Genomic DNA, 23,609 nt, shown 5'->3' with positions numbered 1-23,609 from the left:
CCGGCCAGGACCGGTCTGCTGCCCTTCAGAACAGGACTTCCTCCCTTGCCACGTACCTACGACCGCGGGCATCACACACTTCTTCTTGGACGAGTCGGAGGCCCAGGGGGGGGTGCAGGTGCAGAAGAAGGAGCCCCTAGTGTTGACGCAGGCCCCGTTGGCACACAGCGACTCGTCGTGGCACTCGTCCACGTCTGGTGGCACAGAACAGCGTCCGATCAGGGCAAGCTCCCCTCTTCATCGCGGCACCGCAGCAGGGAAGACCCAACTCTCGTCGACTGGGGGGCAGGCCTGCATCTCAGGCTACCCGTGACCCCCAGCTTAGTAAACGACGGTGGGCTTTTAAGTGACGTTTCAGAGGCGTGCCCAACACCAGTGTTTTGTTTTTTTCAGCTAGCCTAACCTTGCTCCTATACAGCACATAGGTGTTCAAACAGAGATCTTTGACACAGCTTTTAATCATACAAACAAAAAACGACATGGCCAAACGTTTTGCCCTTTCAAAAGCCATTTAGCTGGGCGGAGTGGTTGGCCTTGCGGACTGGGGTGCTGTCTGGGTGGAGTTTGCATGTTCTTCATCAGTTTGCACGAGTTTCCTCCTATAGTGCAAAGACATCCTGGCTGGGGGGTTAAGCAGCTTTGGGAAAATTGGTCCTGGTCTGAGTGTGTGTCTGTGTCTGTGTGCGTCCTGTGATGGACTGGCATCCTATCCAGGGTGTACCCTGCCATGTGCCTGTCGCCTGCTGGGATAGACTCTGGCCCCCCAGTGACCCTGAATTGGATAGAGCCGTTAGCAGATGGAAGAATGGCCGGAAAAGCCCTTTAATTTGCGAGAGTCCCCAGCACAGTGCCAGCTGTACCTGTTGGTTTACGCAACGAAGGCAGAAGAGAAAAAATAAAATCTTCGTCCCCTGCATGATCGCCCCAGACGCTCAGACGACAAGACAAGAAGAAAGGCTTGTTATCCGTCTCTCTGACTGGACTTGTCAACGCTCTCCCCTGCTTTCCCAGTTACTATCATTTCCAGGTATGGAGACCGAGACCGGATAATAGCTGAGCTACAAACTGCATTGCCTTCGAGGAACGCCCGGAAGGGAAAGAAAAAAGCTATTTTCCTTTTCGGAATCAGAAGTTCACCTCATTGACCGTTCGCCTAGTTAACTAGTTAACGATTTGGCTGTTGTGACCTGTGCGGTAGTGAGTTGTTCGTTTTTTTGAGGACGTCATCCAGCTGTTTCTTGAAAGACGTTCAGCTTCAACCACATGGCTGGGCAGCTTGTTCCACACTCCCACCCCCCTCTGTGTAAAGAAGAGCTTGCTGTCCTGACTGGAGGATCCCATCCAGCTGTTTCTTGAAAGCAGTTCAGCTTCAACCACATGGCTGGGGAGCTTGTTCCCCCTCTCCCACCACCCTTTGTGTAAAGTGGTCCTGACTGTCTGGAGGATCTCATCCAGCTGTGTCTTGAGAGATGCCAGGGTATCGGCTTTAATCACATGGCTGGGCCCCCCTCCCACCACCCTTTGTGTAAAGTGGCCCTGTCCTGACTGGAGGATCTCACCCAGCTGTGTCTTGAGAGCAGCCAGGGTAGGGGCTTCAACCACAGGGCTGGGCAGCTTGTTCCAGACTCCCACCGCCCTCTGTGTAAAGAAGGGCCCCCTGTTTTCGCTTTTAAATGCGTTCCCACACAGCTTCCACTTGTGCTCTCTGGTTTGGGTTTCACTCTTCAGTCACTGACTGGAAATCAGCTGCGCTAAGGAAAGTCGGGGATACCTCAGCCCAGCTCTGGGGGTGCTCAGGCAGACAGGAGCCTGTGCTTGGGAGCAGGCAGTCAGGCCAACCAGCAACCAACAAGCTCGGGATGATGGGATGATACTCTTACTGGCTGAGCTGATCAGCTACCACTGAGGTAAACAGACTGTGCCAGTGGATTGCAGAACGACTGGCCTTGCGTGAGACGTGTTTGATTTGATCAATGAAGGGAACTCGTCTCTGTCTTAATTCTATTGGAACTATTTAGGGGCTTAAACAGCAAACGTTTCTTCTGCAATGCTCCAGTGATTAACAGGGCAAACTCGCCACCGTTGGATGTCTGCTCCAAAATCTGGAAAAATATTACCCCTTTTTTTATTTTGTTTTCCCAATTTGGGGTTTTATTCTGGAGGGCTAAGAAAACTGTCCCAGGACCTGCTTTTATAAAGCCTCCCGCAGGATCTGTCTTTGTTCTATGAGTTTCAATGTTTGTATCCGATGGAGGAGATGAGGACAAGCCCTGGGAAAAAAAACTCCGGCACTCCACACATGCTAGAACTTGCCAAACTGACTTTCGAAGAAAGAAAACGGAATGTTGTTTGTTGTTTTGTTTTTCTCATTTCTGTGTTGGCTGTTCATTTTTAGTGTGTGTAGTGAGACAAACAAAAAAGCAATCGGATGGTTCAGACCTGGTGCCCAAGGAGTTCCCTTGAATTCAAGCCCTCAACCGGGCCTCTGCTGTCAGAACTTTCCAAGTTACAGGGGAGCTGCAACACCATTTTTAAATTTTGAGGTTAGAAAAAGTCGGTAGTGATGAGTGCATTTCAAACTACGGTGAAAGTAAATTGTGCACAGTAACTTGTAAAACCTCCTGTTTTCATCATTTCCAGGTCTGCTCAGCGCCATGTTTCTGCGATTCAGAACGAGGCAGCAGGACTTCCGGTGAGGTGAAGCGGCCCTGTGACCCTGTAAACAAGCAGGCTTGTGGATCCAGCTCTTCTAATCCAGTAGAAATACTGCTCTTCTTTTCCAGACGGTTTCACTGACAAACACTGCTCACCGGTTAACTCTGCCTGCGGATCACGCTGGAACATTTCTGCAGTGAAATGTCTGCTGCACAACCTGTACTTATTCCCTCGTACATCTCAGTACATTAGTCATCACAGGGACTAGTGAGCAGGAAGGGCCTCTTCACATCTCTGTACATTAGTCAGTACGGGAACTAGTGAGCAGGAAGGGCTGCTTCAAGTCGCAACTCTCATGAAATCTCGACAACATGGCAACCTTACAGTACTTTCACAAAGTTCATGATTGTAGACTTAATTTGGAATTTGTCTTTTTTTCTAAAACGTCAATGAATTGATTGCGTTACGAGATTTGCTAAACGGGTGTGAGACGTTAGGACTGCACCTCCCCTTATATGATCAGCAAGACGTATAAAGGTGGAAACTGCCTCTAGACTGCGGAGAGTGGGTGACGTTTGAAACAGTTTTCTCTCTCTCGAGCCTCTTTGAGGTAAAGGCACTGTTTGGTACCTTGTTGAGAAACCGCTGGAGAGTGAGAGTTCAAACGAATTGTGGCATGAAAGTGGCCCTTCCTGCTCACTGTACCCCTGCAACTGTAAGCAAATGAGAAACATGGTCTCCTAACAATGTTAATTATTATGAGTGTGTTTTAGTCAGTCGGCAGCTTGCTCTTTTATTCCAATGCTTTAAAGTACCTAAAAAACGTGTTGCCTTGTACGCGCCGGTTTGATGAAAATATTTTACTGCTAATATCGTAGTGAAATTCGCTTGGTCTAAAGAATGTTTACAGTGTTAATAGGGCTGTTTTTGCATCAATGACAGCAATATGGCGTTACGCATACTTTGAAACTTTGTCTCTTTTTGGATGTAAACTGGAGCTTGTACACCTGCCCGTGTACTTGGTAGTTTCATTGTGGTTTTACATGCATTCATCACTGCCAGGCATCATAACCCCGAAATGTAAAAATAGCTCTGCAGTTCCCTTTTAAGATGACCTCTATGCGCCCTCTTGTGGCTTTGGGTAGAACTACCAGCTACATCTCACCTACCTCTGACTAAAGCTCAGACAGACACCACAATAGAGAGAACAGAATTACCAATGCACTCCAGCAGGTTACTGTCGTAGTAGAAGCCTTGCTGACAGTAACACTCATACCCAGGCTGTGTATTCACACAGTGGCCTTCTTTACAGATCTCTTCCTTGAACAGCACACACTCGTCGATATCTGCCAAGACACAGAGAGAAACCAAAACACCCAGCAGGAATGAGACAAAGCATTCATGTGAGAAGAGAGAGCCTGAAACTGCACCTACTGTGTGCCAACAGATGCCCATGCCCTCAGGAGAGCTTACTCCCCTGAAGTGCTCAGTTTGGCAAAAACCATTAAGATATGTTTAATAATAATATTAATCGACTCAAAGCTCTTTACAGGTAATAGGGATCCCCTCCACCACCAGCAGTGTGTACCCCCACATGGATGATGCGCCAGAACGCTCCCCACACCCCAGCTCTCAATGGGGAGGAGAGCAGAGTGATGGAGCCAGTTCAGAGAGGGGGGTTATTAGGAGGCCATGATGGGTAAAGGCCAGGGGGGAAATTTGGCCAGGATGCCAGGGTAACACCCCTACTCTTTTCAAGAAACGCCCTGGGATTTTTAAATGACCACAGAGAATCAGGGCCTCATTTGTCTCATTTGAAAGACGGCACCTTTTTACAGTCTAGTGTCCCCGTCACTATGCTGGGGCATTAGGACCCACACAGACCACAGGGTGAGCGCCCCCTACTGGTCCCACTAGCACCTCTTCCAGCAGCACCTTTATCTTTCCCAGGAGGTTTCCCAGTCAGGTACAGGCCAGGCTCACAGCTGCTGAGCTTCAGCTTTTGTTTGAATACAATTAGACTTTGCATTTTCCACCACAATGCTGGAGAAGGGTGGCTGTTGTTGTTGACAAGCAGTTTATTGAAGCACTTATGCGGAGAAATTAAATCTGCAGGATCTCTATAGTGCACTCCAACAATCAACATGTCGGGCACATTAATTACATTAAGTAATACATTTTGTGCTGTCTAAGACAAAACAAACAAAACAGCTTGTTTTGGAGGGGGAAGTTCAGCTGTATAACAGAAATAGGGGTGTGTATGTATCTCTTGTTTTAGCGAGAACCTACCTCTGTGCGCTGGCAGCCCATACTCTGTGATGCTCTCCTCGATGTAGAAGCCTCTTCCAATCGGACACAGGGAGTGGAACTCCGCTGCGGAAAACAAGCATCGAAAAGGAGCTTCAGGGAAAGAACACGACGGTGTCACAGTTTAAAGCACTGCTGCCTCGCAGCGCTTGGGCCCTGGGTTCAGATGTGGACCTGGGGTGCTTGTCTGGGTGGAGTTTGCATGTTCCCCCTGTGATCATGTGGGTTTCCTCCCACAGCCCAGAGACGTGCTAGTAGGTTAACTGGCTTCTGCCCTGATATGAGTGTGTGTATGTGTCAGTGTGTGCCCTGCGATGTACTGGCTCTTGCTGGGATAGGCCCCAGCTCCTCTGTGACCCTAAAATGGAAGAAGCTGTTTAAAAAAGGATGGAAGGCTCATTAGGGTTCACACTGCTGGTCCAGATGTACACCGTTTTTTTACTGGTTACACACACCTTTCCATAAGTGAATTGTTATTTCACCATTCTATTATTATTATTATTATTATTATTATTATTATTATTATTATTATTGTGTTCCAGGATGACTGAAACAAACACCTTAGACCGTTAGACCGTTCCCTTATGTCAAGCTAGCAGGCAGCACAACGACTTTCTCTGAAACTAGATGCTGGAATTTATATTCTCCAGGTCCATATGTTCTTCTGCCTTGTCCTGTGCTGTGCCTGTCCTCGATCTATTCATGAGAACACTGAGGGTATGCCTGTTCATACAAGCAGGGTCTCAATGTCTGCAAAATGAATGATTTAGTCTGTCCACTGGGGGGTTTGGGCTGGAATCAGAGCAGAGCTGGATAAAAATGAGACAAAGGTTGCTCATTTCAATGTCCAAATGATCTTGCACAGAAGATATGAATCTGAGATGAATCTGTAGTAGTTTCTGAGCTGCCCAAGTACCAGCAGCTCAGCCTGCACTGGAATGGACGCTCCAGGTTCTGTGTCAGCTGTGTGGGGAATGACAGTTTTATTGCCCACTTCATTACAGTGGGGCATGCTGATCACAGAGCAGAGAGAGAGAGGGATTCACGTTGTTTATTGTAGCTGATTACTACACATTTGTGATTGCTGTTGTTTGTTTTAGTTGATCAGTATTATTTTACTTAACTTAAAGCCAATGCATTAGTGTTTTGTTATATAAGAGCTTTACTTATGTCTTTTAAACTGAGTACTATACTATAAACTGCAGTAGATTATGTGGTGGTATAAATGACTTAGACTTAGTTGTATGTGAATCTGGCAACCGGCGATGGTTCTCTGCACCAAACCTTCGCGAATGTCTAGCCCTGCTATACCATTCTTTTTTATGTGACTGGGGTGACTGATCCTGCTCAATGATGAACAGAAATTTAAATAGAAAGAATCACGACTAGATCTAATTTAGCAAAGTTAGAAAGCTTTGATACTGCCTAGCTTCAGAACCAATTTAATTAGGCCTCATTGCTTAGTATCAGTCTCTTATCTTTTTGCACGTTATTGGTGGAAATAAAGCTGCACTGACGTTTGAACTGATAAGACTGAATTTAATATATTTCCCCAATCATTTTAAAGGCTTGTTGCAAAACTGGACACACACACAGAAGTGGGCTGAGTTAAGGGTGGGGGGAGTAGACGGTCGTACCGGAATTGTGGACGGGACAGGGGTAGATCTCGCACCTGTCCCCCCAGCCCACCCCGACGGTGCAGCAGCATTCCTGCTTGGTGATGTTGACGGCCAGGACACTGTCGCAGAATACTGTGTCGTCCAGGTTCAGATAGCACTCCTTCTTGTCGTCGTCGTCCGTCTCGATCTCTGCAGAAGAAAACAGGAGCTTGTCATGCTGGCACCCCCCCCCCCCCATGGATCACCACTGAGCCCCCCAGCTAGCATTGCCACAGCATCCAGAGGAGTTTCTACTGGTTGCAGGGGTTACCTGATCCGACAGGAAGCCTGTTCCACCTGTCCACCATTTATGACCCAACCCATTTCAGGTGGAGCAGGCTTCCTGTCGGATCACGTAACCCTGGCAACCAGTACCTTGGCAGTGCTCTGGGCTCTGTTATAGAATTTTGCCCTGAACCACAGCTGAGTTCGCAAGCTTTGTGTTCCCTCCCTTGTGTTACTCTATTGGCTTCCTAGCCTACCTTTGTCTCAATTTCACCTTTCCACTTTTGCTTCGCTCTCGAGTCTACTTCGATTTCATTCTTCCTTTGTTAGACCACAACTCTGGACTGTTTGCTTGCTCGTATCCACTGTGCTGCATCCTCGAACCGCTGCTTTTCCCCCCATATAAGCAGCGGCCACTACAAAGCTGGCTAGCTTGCCTTCACTCGTGACCTCCTTGTATAAAAGCATGTTCTCCAGCTGCCCATGGTCTGAGCAGTCCTTGTTTCCTCTTGCAATTCTGTGCACTCGAAGCAAAGGTCTTGGTTTCAGAAGGAGAAGATTTGTTTCAGGGAGTCTTTAGCACTGGATCTGGTGAGGATCCTTTTAGTGGGGTGTAGCAAGGTGCCTGTTTATTCCACCCCAACCCACAAGAGGGCACCCATGTCTTCTCAATTCTCTGAATGTGGTTCCTCTCTTAGTGAGCAGTGGTACGGAAACAACATCACCAACAACCTGCCAGCTCATGTTTCCTGTTAGCGGGTGGAAAATCCAACAGTTGATTTCCCAGCTAATCGCTTGGAAACGCATAGATCCAATGCATGATGAATTCCCAGCTAATCATGTTTAAAGATACGGATCAATTCAAATGCTGATCTGTTACAGAGGTGATTTAAGAGGGCTGCGTTAAAAAAAAATCTGCAAACACTTCTTCTCACAAGGACCAGACCAGAGTTTTAAACTTACTGCTTTCTTAAAGGTGTAATGAAATCTGTACTTGGATGCTGGAATCAGGGGATTTTAAAAAGCAGGGACACCTGAGTGTGGCTCAGCTGATGAAGGCAGATCAGAGGATGCAGGCATTCCTCGGGTGGTTTAGATCTGGACAGCATCATTGCGACTGGGATTCTCCCCAGAAACCGGGTTACACCACAGGGAGAGCATCGTTGGGGCTGAGTCTTCTCCATAGGGAAGCAGCTCCTGTTGCTTGCAGGGTAAGTGCTAGCTTGGAGTAAAGACAGCTCCTCAATTCAGTGCTTCGCTCTACAGGATTTGAAGTTGATGGTGGCCTGTTTGTTGAAGGACATCAAGAGGAGGTCTTTATCATTCCTTTGGAATTCCAATCCATGACTGTTAGTATCTAGGTATAACAGATCCTCCTGTCACGTAGCCCGCCTGCTGAGGATTCACACACATTAAACCCATCTTCTCTCAGATATTTATATGGGAGGTACTTACTGAGTTTCGGACCAAGCTGATATCTTACCCTTCCTGCCCGAGTTAGGTCCTCAACTTTCGCTGTTCCACTTTCCCTGTTACATCTTGATTAAATAGATTTTTAAATCACTGGCAGATCCTATTTGGCCAGAAGACAAGACTTGAACTTCAATCATCTGGCAGTCAGAAACGGCAACCTTCAGTTTTAATTTTCCTCTTTACTTGAACAGTCTCCGTAAATGCCCCTTGTTGTGCCTAACCCGAGATATCACAGTTCTATCTCCCTGGGTGTGGCCACTCTCCGTCTGGTTTTGTTCTCCTGTCTAACGAGAAAAATCAGCTCCCTTAAGGTGCTACTGAATCCTCTCATTTCCATGTGAGGAATGCACCCCGAGACACTTCTTTGATTCTCAAGAGTTGACACGTTGCCCCAGCTGTATGAGCCCAGCTCATCACTGCACTCCTTCGTGTCACATCAGGAATGCCCGACAAAGCCGATAACTGTCAGTTACACCTCTCGGCAACATTCAGCTTTTTGATGACCCGGCCACTCCGCCATGCCTTATGGGATGGGTAGCACCGAGTGATGATGTCATGTGTTTCGGCGGGTCACCGTTTAACCAAATCGCCATGAAGGCCCTGGCTGACTAACGTTCCTCCTACCCCTTTGGCAGAATGCCTACTGCTCAGGGAATCCCAGGTACGGCAACTCAAGACCCAGGTTTGATTCAGCGTTGTCTGGGCCTAAGGACTCATGGTGTGTTCCGAGTGAATACATTTACTGGTTGAGTCCTGGCTGCAAAATAAAGAAACAAAAGCCGAAGAAACAGCGGGGAAGGTGGCAGGTCTTTTCTCGCAGATCACAGATGTAATCTACCTTCACAGCTGTGCTTGTCCTCTGAGCTGATGAAGCCCTCATGGCACAGGCAGATATAGTTGCCCTCCACATTCTGGCACAGCCCGTTCGGCTGGCAAAGACTCCTGTCGTGGGCGCACTCGTCGATGTCTACGAGGGGACAGAAATAACATGAAGGCAAGGCTGCCAAGATTTCACCTTTACTATGACCAAGAATATATATATATAAAAAAACAGTTTTCCTCAAAGCTGATCCAGACCTTACAAGCAAAGGAGGCAGAGAGTCTACGTGGCCTCCTCTTGTCTCTAAACATCGTTGTTCGGCCACAGAGCCGTACAGATCATGGACTGGAAACCGAATACGCAAGGACCTTGTTTCAGAATATATTAACGCAGTTAAAGATCTGTACTAGGCTGAATAAAAACTCATTCCACGCTGAAAGGGAAAGAAAAGAGACAACGTTTCGGCTGTGGAGTCTTCTTCGGGTGTCACATACACCTTTACCTGTTCCTGGACAAAAAGCAGTTGCTACGCTATGGAGGGTTTAGGATATTTCAGAAAGCTGCACAGTGCGACAGGAGTTCAGGAGGCCTCCAGTCATTGTACAAAATTTTGCTACCAGAAAGATAGCCTCTCTTTTCCTGTCTTAAAATCCAGCAAGCCAAGCAATTACCCTCCCCCCCCAATTAAGACTAAGCTAATTTTGTATCAGTCCCAAAGTCAGCATTCTTAGGGGATCAACAGAAGAGACCGGACCAATGCTGATACAGTAATTAACAAAGAGAAGAAAGAAAAACAGGAGAAGGATCAGGACCACAAGAGAGCAGCCCTCAACTGACAGACCGTAAGAACGGAACACCAGTTAATCTGAGCACTAAACTCTAGGCTTTAGGTAAGGGACTGCTCTCTTATCAATGTGTAAATACCGATTTCTTATAGATAGATACAGTAGGACTTTATTGATCCCGAAGGGAAATTGATGAGGGATCGATAAAGGGAAATAGTGGATGATTATATGTGTGTAGCTTTCGTCTCTCGCTTGTTTAGTGATGTCAAGTTTGGAGTCGGGAAGAGGTACCCCACTCATTTAGCGTCCATTTGAGGAAGAAATTTAGTATTGAACAGGATCTTTACTTTATAAAGAACGACATCCCCCATTTTCCTATATACAGTATTCGTGCCTCACTACATAAGAGGAACCCGATAACTCACACTTTTATTAATATCTAAACAAAATAGATGTAGATGTTGTGCTTTGGGGTCTGTAAATTATCGCAAGCAAATATTAGTTGTTTTTTTTTTACATTTGCTGCCTGGTTTCTTCGCCCTGCCAGAGACAAAAGAAATCATGTGCCGATAAGCCTCCCCGTTTCTTCATTCCTGACCAGAGGGAATGTGCAGTTCTTAACTTTTTAAGGATTTGCTTGACAGGCAAACCTTAGCCAGCAGCCCGATTTTAATCTGCTTCTCTCTTTTTTGATGCCCTACATGAAATTACTCACACCCCCTAACCCATTACGATACCTTCTGACGGACGATGAGGTTCCAGAAAACAAGAGCAGGAAGGGAAGTTTTGTTTGTGCTGGAAAATGGCGGGCTTTCACAGGAAATAATAATAATAACTGCTTACACTTATATAGTGCTTTTCTGGACACTCCACTCAAAGCGCTTTACAGGTAATGGGGATCCCCTCCACCCCCAGCAGTGTGCAGCCCCACCTGGATGAGGCGCCAGTCCGCTCCCCACACCCCAGCTCTCAGTGGGGAGGAGAGCAGAGTGATGGAGCCAGTTCAGAGAGGGGGGTTATTAGGAGGCCATGATGGGTAAAGGCCAGGGGGGAAATTTGGCCAGGACACCGGGGTAACACCCCTACTCTTCTCGAGAAACACCCTGGGATTTTTAATGAGCACAGAGAGTCAGGACCTCGATTTTACGTCTCATCCGAAGGACGGCGCCTGTTTACAGTCTAGTGTCCCCGTCACTATGCTGGGGCATCAGGACCCACACAGACCGCAGGGTGAGTGCCCCCTGCTGGCCCCACTAACACCTCTTCCAGCAGCAACCTTAGTTTTAACCAGGAGGTCTCTTCATCCAGGCACTGACCAGGCTCCCACCTGCTGAGCTTCAATGAGGCTGCCAGTTGTGAGTTGCAGAGCGATATGGCTGCTGGCTTGAAATGAACATTTGGATTGGGACATGCTTTCTCTGCTGCACTACAATCACCGTGTCGGACACTAAGCTCAGGGAGATGGGGCCCCTGTGCCCGCTAGTGTCACTGGTGATAATATCTCCTGACCAATGGCAAACACCAGCCTACCTTGGCAGAGACGCCCACTGACCAGCTGGAAGCCCTTGGGGCACTCGCACCGGTAGGAGCCCATGGTGTTGATGCAGCGGCCCCTCTGACAGTTCGAGGGTCTCTCACACTCGTTGATGTCTGCATGGGGAGGGGGGGGAGAAGCCAAACCTGTCAATCAATCAATCAATCAAAGTTGATTTATCAAATGCACAAACAATACAGCATGCAGCAGTAGTTGCCGGCGATGAAATGTCTTTTCGGCGCGCTCAAAGGGAGTGGCAAAAATCAGAAAATGAAAGGTTACATAATAATAGTTAATAATGCAATAGAAATGGAATAAAATAAACTCAAGACAGAGCTCAATATACATAGAGCTGCGATGCGCCCAGTGTGTATGCAATACATTATGTCTAAGTAGTGCAGCAGGCCGAATACAGTGAAAACTGTGTGTCAATGTAGCCATTACAGGTGATTTGCTGAAGGTGACTGCAGCTCGGCTATTTAGCAGTCTTATTGGAGGTAGAAGCTGTTCTGTAATCTGTTAATCTTTGACTGAATGCTTCGATACAGGACGGTAGGTAATAATAATAATAATTGCTTACACTTATATAGCGCTTTTCTGGACACTCCACTCAAAGCGCTTTACAGGTCATGGGGATCCCCTCCACCACCACCAATGTGCAGCATCCACCTGGATGATGCGACGGCAGCCATAGTGCGCCAGAACGCTCACCATACACCAGCTCTCAGTGGGGAGGAGAACAGAGTAATGTAGCCAATTCATAGAGGGGGATTATTAGGAGGCCATGATTGGTAAGGGCCAATGGGAAATTTGGTCAGGATGCCAGGGTTACACCCCTACTCTTTTCGAGAAACACCCTGGGATTTTTAATGACCACAGAGAGTCAGGACCTCGGTTTGATATCTCATCTGAAGGACGGCGCCTGTTTACAGTCTAGTGTCCCTCGTCACTATACTGGGGCATTACGACCCACACAGACGGCAGGGTGAGCGCCCCCTGCTGGCCCCACTAACACCTCTTCCAGCAGCAGCCCCAGCTCTCCCAGGAGTCTCTCCTCCAGGTACTGGCCAGGCTCACACCTGCTGAGCTCCAGTGGGGCTGCCAGCGGTGAGCTGCAGGGTGATATGGCTGCTGGCATTTCAAGGCTGTGAAAGGTAAAAGGGTCCCATCTACCTCACTGACTTTCTGCTTTTTCAGACTTCACTCCCGTCTTTAGGATCAGGTCAGTTTAATCTGCTGCAGGTCCCCAAACTACCTGCTCTGGGTCCCTCACTGGAACAGCCAGACAAGAAGTTTTCCACTGAGACCTTTAAAGGATCTTAACATCCTTCTCTACCAGAAAGCTGCTCAACTCCCAGTACTTTAAACTGTCTGATTTCCCATCTTTTTCCTTCTTAGTCATTTTCAAGCTCCTTGACTTCTCTTTTAGCTTTTTTTTGTAATTTCTAACTGTGTGGTTTTGCGTGATGTTAATGATCCCTGGCCTCAAAGGAACATCTTGCGGATGACCGAATCCCATTGGTCTGGAACAGAGGAATTTAATTTCTCCAAGCAGTGCATTTTTCTAGTTGAAGCGGTGCAGTCATTCTACGCAAATTTCATTTGTGCCCAATTTTTTCACGGGGCTAAACATTTTCAATTCAACTCCGAATACTTTATTTATCTCCAGGAGGGGGTAATTTAAGCCGCAGGCATGCAACAATGACTCATTCCACATAAAATAACATTACTAAGAAAGTATCAAATAAAAAACAGCCAACAGACCATAGAAAAGTTGCAGGTGGTGCTTTTGCCTGTATAGAGTACCCGGTACCATATGGGGTTGGATTCAAACTGGGCCCAATCCTCCCGGCACAAAACTGGCGCCACATCCACAATGCCGACATGCACTGCAGATCTTGAGCAACCCTGGGAGGGACGTCACCCTCAAAATATCATGTCAAGAGGGCTCATCGCACCCCGTTATTAATATACTGTATACTGTTGCGTAGTGTCAAAGAGTATACTGTATACTATACTGTAAACAGGCGTCATCTTTCAGATGAGACGTAAAACCGAGGTCCTGACTCTCTGTGGTCATTAAAAATCCCAGGGCGTTTCTCGAAAAGAGTAGGGGTGTTACCCCAGTGTCCTGGCCAAATTTCCCCCCTGGCCTTTACCCATCATGGCCTCCTAATAACCCCCCTCTCTGAACTGGCTCCATCACTCTGCTCTCCTCCCCACTGAGAGCTGGGGTGTGGGGAGCGGACTGGCGCCTCATCCAGGTGGGGCTGCACACTGGTGGTGGTGGAGGGGATCCCCATGACCTGTAAAGCGCTTTGAGTGGAGTGTCCAGAAAAAGCGCTATATAAGTGTAAGTAATTATTATTATTATAATCATTATTATAAAGAGTCAGTTTTGAAGGACATGCCCCAGTGATCTCACAGCTTTGACAGTGATGTTCCTGGCAAAGACTTGCAAACCACCCCCCAACCCCCCCCCCAAAAAAACAACAAATTCTCCACTTCTTTTCTTTAAAAAACACAAAATAAATGAACCGAAATGGCTAACTGGCCACATCAGAACTAGAAATCATTTTGTAAACAGTATTAAAGTGACATGTTGATACTGGCTGCTATGTAAGGGAAATTAATTCTAATGCTGTCAATGCTACAGCTTCCCGGGGCAAAATACGGCACCGTGAAATTGAGGAGATCTGTCCTTTTCTTGGAAAACCTTCTTGATGGGACAGTCTGCATCCTCACCCCCATCTTTCTTTGTACAACTGTCTGGTAGAGGCCAGATGCGCAAAACCTGCACTTGAAATTTGCCAGCAGCCATATCACCCTGCAGTTCCCCACTGGCAGCCCCCCCTGAAACAGCAGGTGAGAGTGTGGTCAGTACCTGGAGGGGAGACTCCTGGGAAAGCTGAGGCTGCTGCTGGAAGAGGAGTTAGTGGGGCCAGCAGGGGGCACTCACCCCATGACCTGTGTACCTCAGTATAGTGATGGGGATACTATACAGTACTTTAAAAAGGCACCGATGAGACATAAAAATCATTAAAAATCCCAGGGCGTTTCTCGAGAAGAGTAGGGGTGTAACCCTGGTGTCCTGGCCAAATTTCCCCCCTGGCCTTTACCCATCATGGCCTCCTAATAACCCCCCTCTGTGAACTGGCTCCATCACTCTGCTCTCCTCCCCACTGAGAGCTGGGGTGTGGGGACCGTTCTGGTGCACTATGGCTGCCGTCGCATCATCCAGGTGGAGCTGCACACTGGTGGTGGGGGAAGGGGATCCCCATTACCTGTAAAGTGCTTTGAGTGGAGTGTCCAGACAAGCGCTATATAAGTGTAAGCAATTATTATTATTATTGAAATGATTTGATCATGAGATACAGATGTTCTCTAGGTGAGAATTAAACAGAGATTGTGTCGGGGAGCTCAGGGCTGGTGCCACAGCTCGTTAATCAAGCAAGTTCTAAAACAAAGGAAGGAGGCATACTCACACGAATATTTTTATTCCACAAGTGAGCATCCCTGACTAATACAAGCTCTGAGTGTGTGGCTCATTCTTCCTTTATAATTCTACCTTGCTCCTGGCTGTTGTCCTAACTGTCTTCACAGACATGGTAAGGGTGTAACACTAGTTAAAGTGCGGGATAATATTCTGAGTGCAACAATAATTTTGATAGACAAACTTGAACAATTTCAGACAGTGAAATGTTTTAATCTGATGATGCATGCATACGTTGAATACCCCCAATGCATTCCTAGTTTTAATCTGATGATGCATGCACACGATGGTATCGAAATCTCCAGAGATGTCTGACTTTTATGGGTTTATGGTCAAAGACTGCACAAGACGTGTTAACTAACATAATACACCATTTCGGTTCAGTACAAAATGTTGTTCAGGAATGTTGTTCTACTGTTCTATGTGTGCTATAACTTCTCCATATGACCTCTCCATTGACAATGCATTTAAACGAAAAAAACAGTGTTGGTGAATTCTACATGCTATAACCCACAATTAGCAGTTTTGGTGCCAAACTACTCAAGCAAACTGGAAAAGTACCTAAATGCAATGCGCTGATGTCCGGTTATGATCGCTTGGAATGAAGCGAAGACTTTTACCTCTATTTGAATGGGTATTGTAATGGGTGTCGATTTCACAGGAGTTTTGCTTCTGAAAAAGAAATTTGGGCTCTAACTGCGCTCGTAAAGCTGGGGATGAGGGTATCTATTGTCAGGACTCGTGCTTTCTTTCCCCCAGGTTATTTAGGCAGAGCTCTGCTGAAACGGGGTGAGAACAGGACAGGGCAGAGGGAGGCCTACCTTCGCAGTGGCTGCCCTCCTGCGTGGGCTGGTACCCGGGGTAACACTGGCAGTGGAAGGAGCCTTCGGTGTTGATGCAGTGCCCGTTGGCACAGAGCCGGGCATCCTCGCACTCGTTGATGTCTGTTGACAGGGAGCACAGTGGTGGTGGTGGGGGTGGGGATGGGAGTCACGGGCTGGCACAGACCATCACCATGGCGAAGGGGGGGGGGGAGTGGGCGGATCTCACCTCGGCAGCCCTTGCTGTCGGACTCGGGGACGAAGCCCTCGTGGCACAGGCAGCGGTAGGTGCCCACCAGGTTCTCGCAGTGGCCGTTGGGGCACACGCCGGGGGTCTGGCACTCGTTGATGTCTGCAAGATTCCAGCAAGGCGAGGGTTAACCCGCCTGTTTCCCCCCCGCCCCCCCCATGATTCCCTTCACCCACCCCGAAGAGAAATGACAACGAGCCAAAATGTCAAGAGATCCGAGTCCAAGCCACCTGCCAATCCACCACATCAAACGCAGAACCACCTGGAAACATAACTATATTTTCTAAAAATATAGTTAAATATATAATAATAAAAATATTTTTATCATATTTATCTCTTTTATCTTTAAAAGAGGCTTCTTAAAGCACTTGACAGTAAGGGGAAGAAAAGCACACAGCTGGAGGAGAGAGCAGGATTAGACAATTAAAACAAAGGTTTGGAATACAGCAGGAAAGCAGAGGGACAGACACAGAACCCGTTAAATCAAACCCTTCTGAAGGAGAAGAAGCTGTGAGTCTGGATTTGAGGGAGTTTAGAGAAGGTGGCTCTCCGATATCCTTGGGGACAGAACTCCAGAGCTCTGGAGCGCAGCAGGAGAAGACCCTGTCATCCAAAATATTTACTTAACATTAGTTTGATTTAAATGTATATGGAAATGTTTCAAATATACATACTATCATGTACAAAATTATGTAAAATTATGTCTAAGACAGTTAACATTAATGTCAGTTTTCATGTCTGAAATTTAAGATTAAAATATCTAAAATTATACACTAGTGTTTCTACTTTTCTGCAGTATACTGTAGAACACTTATATTTTCAAATGGTCTTTTTTCATATAGATATAGATACGTGTTTAATACTGCAATGCTTCTGAAGTGTCCCTCTGCAGACATGTTCCTGCCGATTTTATCAGCGATTGTCAAATTGTGAAAAATGAGGAGATCTGACTGGTTACTTGGATAAGTGCCCGTAAGACAGTAAGGATGAGCGGTGGAATGGAACTGGCTGGGGAACTGGCCCTCCTTGAGGGCTGGAGTCGGCCTATCCTGATGAAAACCGTCAATCCACGCCCATCATCCTTGTTGAAAGAGCAGCCCATTTGTGATTGATTAAAATCATCAGGAAAAATAGGATATACACCTTCCAACTGAACAGGATAATTACTAAATTAAGCACCTTACATTGGGCTTTTATACATTTTCAAAAAGTCCATGTATTTTGACATATATACGTTATTAGTATATTGACTTCAGTGGGACACTTTTCCGATCAACAGTGCAAAGGTGCTCCTTTAACTGGCAGAGATTAAGCAAACAGTGATCAGGAATAGTCTGTAAAAATGGTGGCGATGCACAGTGTTAATCTGCAGGAAAATGACCAGCGTAGACAGTTTATTCAGTACGCTGGTTTACGTTGTGCAAACTGTTTTTTGGCATCTCCTTTTGACCTACTCCCAGAAACATCAGCTGAATTGATAACTAATCCCACTTATAAGAACATAAAAACAATCTAAGTGAGGAGATTGGCACTTTTGCCCCGTTAGGTTAATGAATCCCAGGATCTCCTCCAGCTGTCTTGAAAGAAGCCGGGGAACCGCCTTCAACGGCATGGCTGGGTAGCTTGTTCCACGCCCCCACCACCCTTTGTGAAAAGCAGCGTCTCCACACCCGGCACTGGGCAATAAGAGCAGCCCTGGCCCGGCAGACTTTGCAATAAATGTACTGTGGTAGGAACACTAGAGTCAAAAAGCCCCGAGATTATTATCGAGGGAAACGTGCAGAAGCAGTGTCTGGCTGAAAAAGAAAGGACCCTTAATTTACGAAGAGAAAGACGAAACCGTCGGAAGAGCCCAGCGTCCCACGCCATGTTTCAGACAGCTCCCAGCATCCCCTCGAAACAGGCCACGTCTATTCTACAGAGGAAGGAAACAACGTTACTGCACGTGCAGGCTGCTCCGCATTCCCCTGGAGAGAGAAGGTTATCCAGCACCCTGCCTCCTCCCTCCCGCTGGATTGCACTCACTGGCCAAAATATTAGGAACCCCCTCAACGGGTTCGGGCTTCAGCAGCAGGAACAACCAGAAATGGACTCGAAACACTTGCCGCCCGATGTTCCCCCGCAGGATCCCCTTCAGTCCAGGTTGTGAGGAGTGGGGGGTTGGACTGCCGGCCCGCCTGGATCCCGCTGGGGATCAAAGTCCGTTTTACCGCTCCTCGAGGCCCAACCACACCTTGCCGGCCACCGTGGGTGCACGGCAGGGCCCGGCCTCCTGCAGATATACCCTTCCCGGATTCGCAATCCAGTCGGGTCGAAGCCGGGCAGAGCAGGGGGCGACACCAAGCCCGAGGTTGGCATGTGCGGCGGTCCAATTAGCGCCGTGCCGGACCAGGATGGCGAGACGAAATCGAGCGAGCGAGCGAGCCTCTCCCTGCCCCCTGCCCAGCTACCCACTCCCCAGCACCCGCAGCTCAGCCTGCTCAGGGTAACACACCGGAGCCAACGCTCCAGGTTCTGTGTCAGCAGTGCTGGGAATGACAGGCCGGAGACGACTTTGCAGGCTCTCTGACAGTTTTATCCTTCATTACAGTGGGGCGAGCGGATCACAGAGGCAGAGAGAGACTGCAGGCATCCGCTGCACAGCAGAGGAGGGATTCATGTTCTTTATTTTAGCTGATTACTATCAGTTTGTGTTTGCATTTGTTCGTTTCAGTTGATCCGTTTTATTGTGCTTAACTTAAAGCTAACGCATTAGTACTTTAATTATCCAATGAGGGAGGGTTTCTGATGTCTGATGCCAATCATTCTATATACTGCAGTACACGATGGTGTAATTACGGTACAGGGGGGTGAATTTGGCTGTTCGCAACAGTTCACTGCACCAGACCCTCGTGGTTGTGGAGACCCTGCTGTATCCCAACACTGCGGACAGCGAGCGTGGGGTGTCGCACGTATCGGAACACATCTGGAGCGAGACCCCCCCCAGCTAAAAGAGAAACCAGCCGAGAGAGGTCAAGAAAAGGCCACCCGAAACCCAGAAGGCGGAGTGTGTGCATGCAGACCCCAGCGCAGGAGCCCAGCTGCCCCCAGCGTGTCAGCTTAGAGAGGGAGACCCGGCCCGACCGAGCAGGTCCCGACGCAAACTGGCCACCCCATTCGTCACATGAGTGAGTTCAACCCGCCCGATACGTGCATCGTGGGATTGCTCAGCAACTGCCTCGTCTTCCGCCACCAGCAATGACCTACTGTATGAATCACACTCACCTCTTCAGGCTGAATAACTTACTGGATCATTTTTCTTTATCAGCTCCTTATCTGCACAGCACTGCGGCACAGTGGTCAGCATTGCTGCCTCATAGATAGCTCTGGAGCCCTTCAATTCTGGCCTTGTGGTGCTGTCTGTGTGGAGTTTGCATGTTCTCCCTGTGTTCCATGTCTCCTAAGGGGGCTCCCATTTCCTCCCGCACTCCAGAGACATGCTGGGAAATGCCTTGGCTTCTGGGAAACCGTGCTCTGGTGTGTCTGTGTCTGTGTCTGTGTCTATGTCTGTGTCTGTGTCTGTGTCTGCACTGCGAGCGAATCTCACAGTCTCATTCCTTGGTCTGAAAACCTCACGCATTTGCGTCGAGTACTGGGTTGATAAAAAAAACGAAGCGATGAACGGAAAATTGTGAAATTGTTGTGGAGACGAGCGATTCCATTAATTAAGCCATGTGTTTTCGTTCTATCGATATGAATAATGCGCTATTAATATTTTTGATGGAAAATTTCACGCATTAGGGATTTGGACCCCGGAGAGCTGCGTTGGTCATCGATGAAGAAAAAAAACACAGAGAGTTTCCTCGCAGCTGAATCACTGGGTCACAGACAAATACTGTGTACCTTCGTCCCCCTGTCACTTCATTTTCAAAACGCGTGGGTTTCCTCCCACAGTCCAAAGGCATGCCAGGAGGTGAACTGGCTTCTGGGAAAACTGGCCCTGGTGGGGTGTGTGTATGTGCCCTGTGATGGACTGGTGTCCCACCCAGAGTGTGCCCTGCCTTGCACCTGTTTCTTCCCAGGATAGGTGCCAATGTGCCACCTTCTTAATATTCCCAAATTCCTTCAAAAGCAGCTATGGGATGACCAGTGTGCACCGGGGGGGAAGGGGGGGGGCGGGAGGCAGGCAGGGAGCTGGATCCGAGAGTACGTGCCTGGACTCCGCTGGGTAACGCTCCGGCTCGTGACACTGTGGGCAGCTGCAAACAGATGCATACGTCAGTGCGTGTCCAGAAGTGCCGTCACTACAGCAGCAAGAGAGAAATGCCCACCCACCTGCTGGTTTCCATTCCAGCCGGGCCTAATGGGGCCTTAATGGAAGTAACAGCTGGGTTGACGGGTGTCTCTGCAGGTTTTCTACATAAGAAGTGACTTGGCTTTTGAAAGGCAGTGGATAAAAGCCGGACCTCCGACTCATGACAGGGCGGAAAGGGGTTCAAATGGATCCCCCTGATTAAGTCACTTCGGGGCTGGAATGAAAACCCGGCAGGTGTGAGTGCTAGGGCTTCCTGGATCAGGATTGGGGAAAAGACGAAAACGGCTGGATTCCAGCTAAAGGAGCAGAGGGAATCATCTGGATTGCTGCCGTTGGCTGCGCCAGAGGAGTTCTGCGATGTGGACAGTGAGGCTTCTGCGATCCGGGTATCAGTAAACCAGAGATGAGCATCACCAGCTGGTAGGAACAGCCTGCAATCCCGTACTCCTATATCCGACTGGGCCAGTGCCCGTTCTTAGCGACTGCTCAGCCCTCTACCGCAAAACGCGATCTGACTTGGCCTTTAACGATGCAGAGCAGCTCTTCATCTGTCGGCTCTGCTCTCCCCCCAGGCTGCCGAGAAACAGGAGGACGAGACAAAAAAAAAAGAGACAATTTTGGGTGTCCGGGCCTCGGACAGTCGGGATGGGGGGGGCTCACCGTAACAGATGCCGTCCTTGGCGCGGTGCCCGGGGGGGCAGGGTACGCACTCGTAGGAACCGGGCGTGTTCTCGCACTGCTCGTTGGGGCAGGTGTGGGGGTCCAGACACTCGTCGATATCTGGAACCACAGCAGAGGGAGCATCTTCGTTAAAACTGGGGCAGGGGGGGGGGGGGACACCGCTGCCACCTCTTCGAGCTTTCCTGAACCCCGTCTTTGGAATTCGCCAGGTCGCGGCGGAGCAGGGCGCCCCCGATCTCGTGCTTATACTGGTAATAAACGTTAAAAGTAGCTTCTTAAAGTTACTTTACAGTAAGGGCACAGTGAGAGGAGACTGCAGGATTAGACAATTACAATGAGGTTTTGGGATACAGCAGGAAAGCAGAGGGACAGACACAGAGCCAGTTAAATTAAAACCCTTCTGAAGAAGGAGGAGGTTTGGAGTCTGGATCCGAAAGCGCTCAGGCGAGGTGACTCTCTGCTACTCTTGGGGACAGAACTCCAGAGCTCTGGGGCACAGCAGGAGAAGACCCTGATCTCGCGCTTATACTGGTAATAAAACTTTAAAAGTGGCTTCTGAAAGGTACTTTACAGTAAGGACACAGTGAGAGGAGACTGCAGGATGAGACCATTACAGTGAGGTTTTGGAATACAGTCGGAAAGCAGAGGGACAGACACAGAGCCAGTCTGAATTTGAGGGAGTTTAGAGAAGGTGGCTCTCCGATATCCTTAGGGACAGAACTCCAGAGCTCTGGGGTGCAGCAGGAGAAGACCCTGTCGCCCCCAGAGTGTAGATAGGCTTGGGGGACAGACAGGAGACCAGAGGCTGTGAGGTGGGGAGAGGGAAGACAGTAACTCAGACAGGTACGGAGGTGCCAGGCCATGCAGAGCCCTACAGGCGAGCAGGAGGATTTTGTAGTCGACACGAAACCTGACAGGAAGCCAGTGCGGGGACTCCAGGACAGGAGTGATGTGATCACTGGCCCTCGGACCTGGTCAGGATTCTGGCTGCCGAACTCTGGGCAGACTTGAGTTTGCCCAGTGTGGATTTAGAAACCCCAGTGAGCAGAGCATTCCAGTACTCAATTCAAGACGAGTCCAACGTGTTTTCAGCAACAGTCGAAGACAACACAGGACGTAGTCTGGCAATACTGCTGGGGGGGGGGGGGGGATGATGTTTTTACAATATTTTGCACATGCAGATGAAACGTCACCCCCCTCAACCCCCCACCGAGGTCTTCAATTTAGAATGTAATTCAAGTACAGCGCCGTCCGCAGACTGGGTGGTGGAAAAACGGAAAGTTAGATCAAAAGAAAAATTTAGAAAAAAGGAAGAGATGAATGAGAATGCTAAAGAGAAATAAAGCAGAAATGCGAGCCAAACCGAGAATGAGACGGCGACGAGAGAGGAAGGGAAGCGTGTTGTTATTGTTCAAGATGGCGGAGTGGAGGGGGGCTCGCTTACCCTCGCAGACGGGGTGCCGGTGGGACTTGCTCTTGTAGCCCTCGTAGCACTCGCACCTGTAGCCGCCGGGCAGGTTGACGCAGCGCCCGCTCTCCCCGCAGGGGTTGTGCTTGACGCACTCGTTCACGTCTGGGGGGGGACAGAGAGGAGACTCAAGAGCCGTCCGCTGTCCGACGACTGGAAATCTCCCCCCTCTCATAAAAACAAACTACCGATTTCGGCAGCGCGTCCGTGAGAGGGAAAAAAAAAACAGCCTGTTGTTTCTGCGTTTGTAGAGGGGCTTCGCCGCGTATTAAACGCGCCTGCGAGACGTATTTCATCGGGAGTTAACGAGAAAGTTCTGTCCAGGTGCCTGAGTGTGGGGGTGCGTAGACCCCCCCTTCAGGGGGGCACTCCGAAACGTGCAAAAAGAGCGGGAAACGCCGATGGAATGAGGTCGACTGACGTGACGCACTTGAAATTAGTCTTCATGGCCGAACCCCCGTGATGGATGGGGCGCCCGTCGCTGCGATACCTCTAGTTTCTGGAACAGCGGAGCGTTTCAAGATGGCGTTCAGGGGGAGAGGCTGAGGAGGAATTGTGAGTTTTTCCATGACCTGAATGTTCCGTTATGACATTATTTATTATAATTATAATATAGGTGGGTAGCTGCATCGGCATGCGTAGGCTGCAAAGGAACAAGTGATTCCAGGCTGAAAAAAAATTAGAAAGAGAGCACAACGTTTCGGCCGCAGAGCCTTCTTCAGGTGTGAGAAAGTTACCTTTGCCTACTGCCCTGTCTTTCTCACACCAGAAGAGGGCTCCACAGCCGAAACGTTGTTTTCTTTCTTCTCTTTTCAGTATGGAATAAACCTATTACTTGTTCCTAATTATAATATATAATATAATAATGTAACACTACAGGGTTCAGGTGGGCACCCTCACCACTGCCACCTCAGGTCAGCCCCCCAAAATCAGGGACTCAAACCCAGGCCTCTGGCATCACTCAACAGGGACCCAGCCTCTTGAGCCAAAGGGAGATCTCTCTCAGGCTGGCGGCTGAGGTCCCTGCTATCCACAGGGAAGGGCGCTGGTAAGCCGGCTCGCACAAGCAATGGAGGCCGTATGCGTTACACTATGTTTTATATATATATAACATGTTATATGAATGCAAAGGAACAAGTAATAGA

General features: G+C 48.6%; 1 protein-coding gene across 1 annotated transcript in view; it reads right to left on the bottom strand.

The window, feature by feature from the left end:
- The window catches only part of LOC148646877 (latent-transforming growth factor beta-binding protein 3-like), a 49,923-nt gene that overhangs the window by 19,194 nt on the left and 7,120 nt on the right, over positions 1 to 23,609 (bottom strand). The window contains exons 4-13 of the mRNA XM_088609470.1: positions 22,441 to 22,569; positions 20,976 to 21,095; positions 16,001 to 16,123; positions 15,772 to 15,894; positions 11,454 to 11,573; positions 9,157 to 9,285; positions 6,600 to 6,770; positions 4,945 to 5,028; positions 3,873 to 4,001; positions 57 to 194 (exon numbers count right to left, since the gene is read on the bottom strand). Of these exons, the coding sequence (XP_088465596.1) occupies positions 57 to 194; positions 3,873 to 4,001; positions 4,945 to 5,028; positions 6,600 to 6,770; positions 9,157 to 9,285; positions 11,454 to 11,573; positions 15,772 to 15,894; positions 16,001 to 16,123; positions 20,976 to 21,095; positions 22,441 to 22,569 (1,266 nt within the window). The remainder of the gene's footprint in view (positions 1 to 56; positions 195 to 3,872; positions 4,002 to 4,944; positions 5,029 to 6,599; positions 6,771 to 9,156; positions 9,286 to 11,453; positions 11,574 to 15,771; positions 15,895 to 16,000; positions 16,124 to 20,975; positions 21,096 to 22,440; positions 22,570 to 23,609) is intronic.

This window comes from Lepisosteus platostomus, chromosome 16 (assembly GCF_059453375.1).
Source record: "Lepisosteus platostomus isolate fLepPlt1 chromosome 16, fLepPlt1.hap1, whole genome shotgun sequence".
Taxonomy (NCBI): Eukaryota; Metazoa; Chordata; class Actinopteri; order Semionotiformes; family Lepisosteidae; genus Lepisosteus; species Lepisosteus platostomus.
This window is presented reverse-complemented; position numbering and strand designations above follow the sequence as displayed.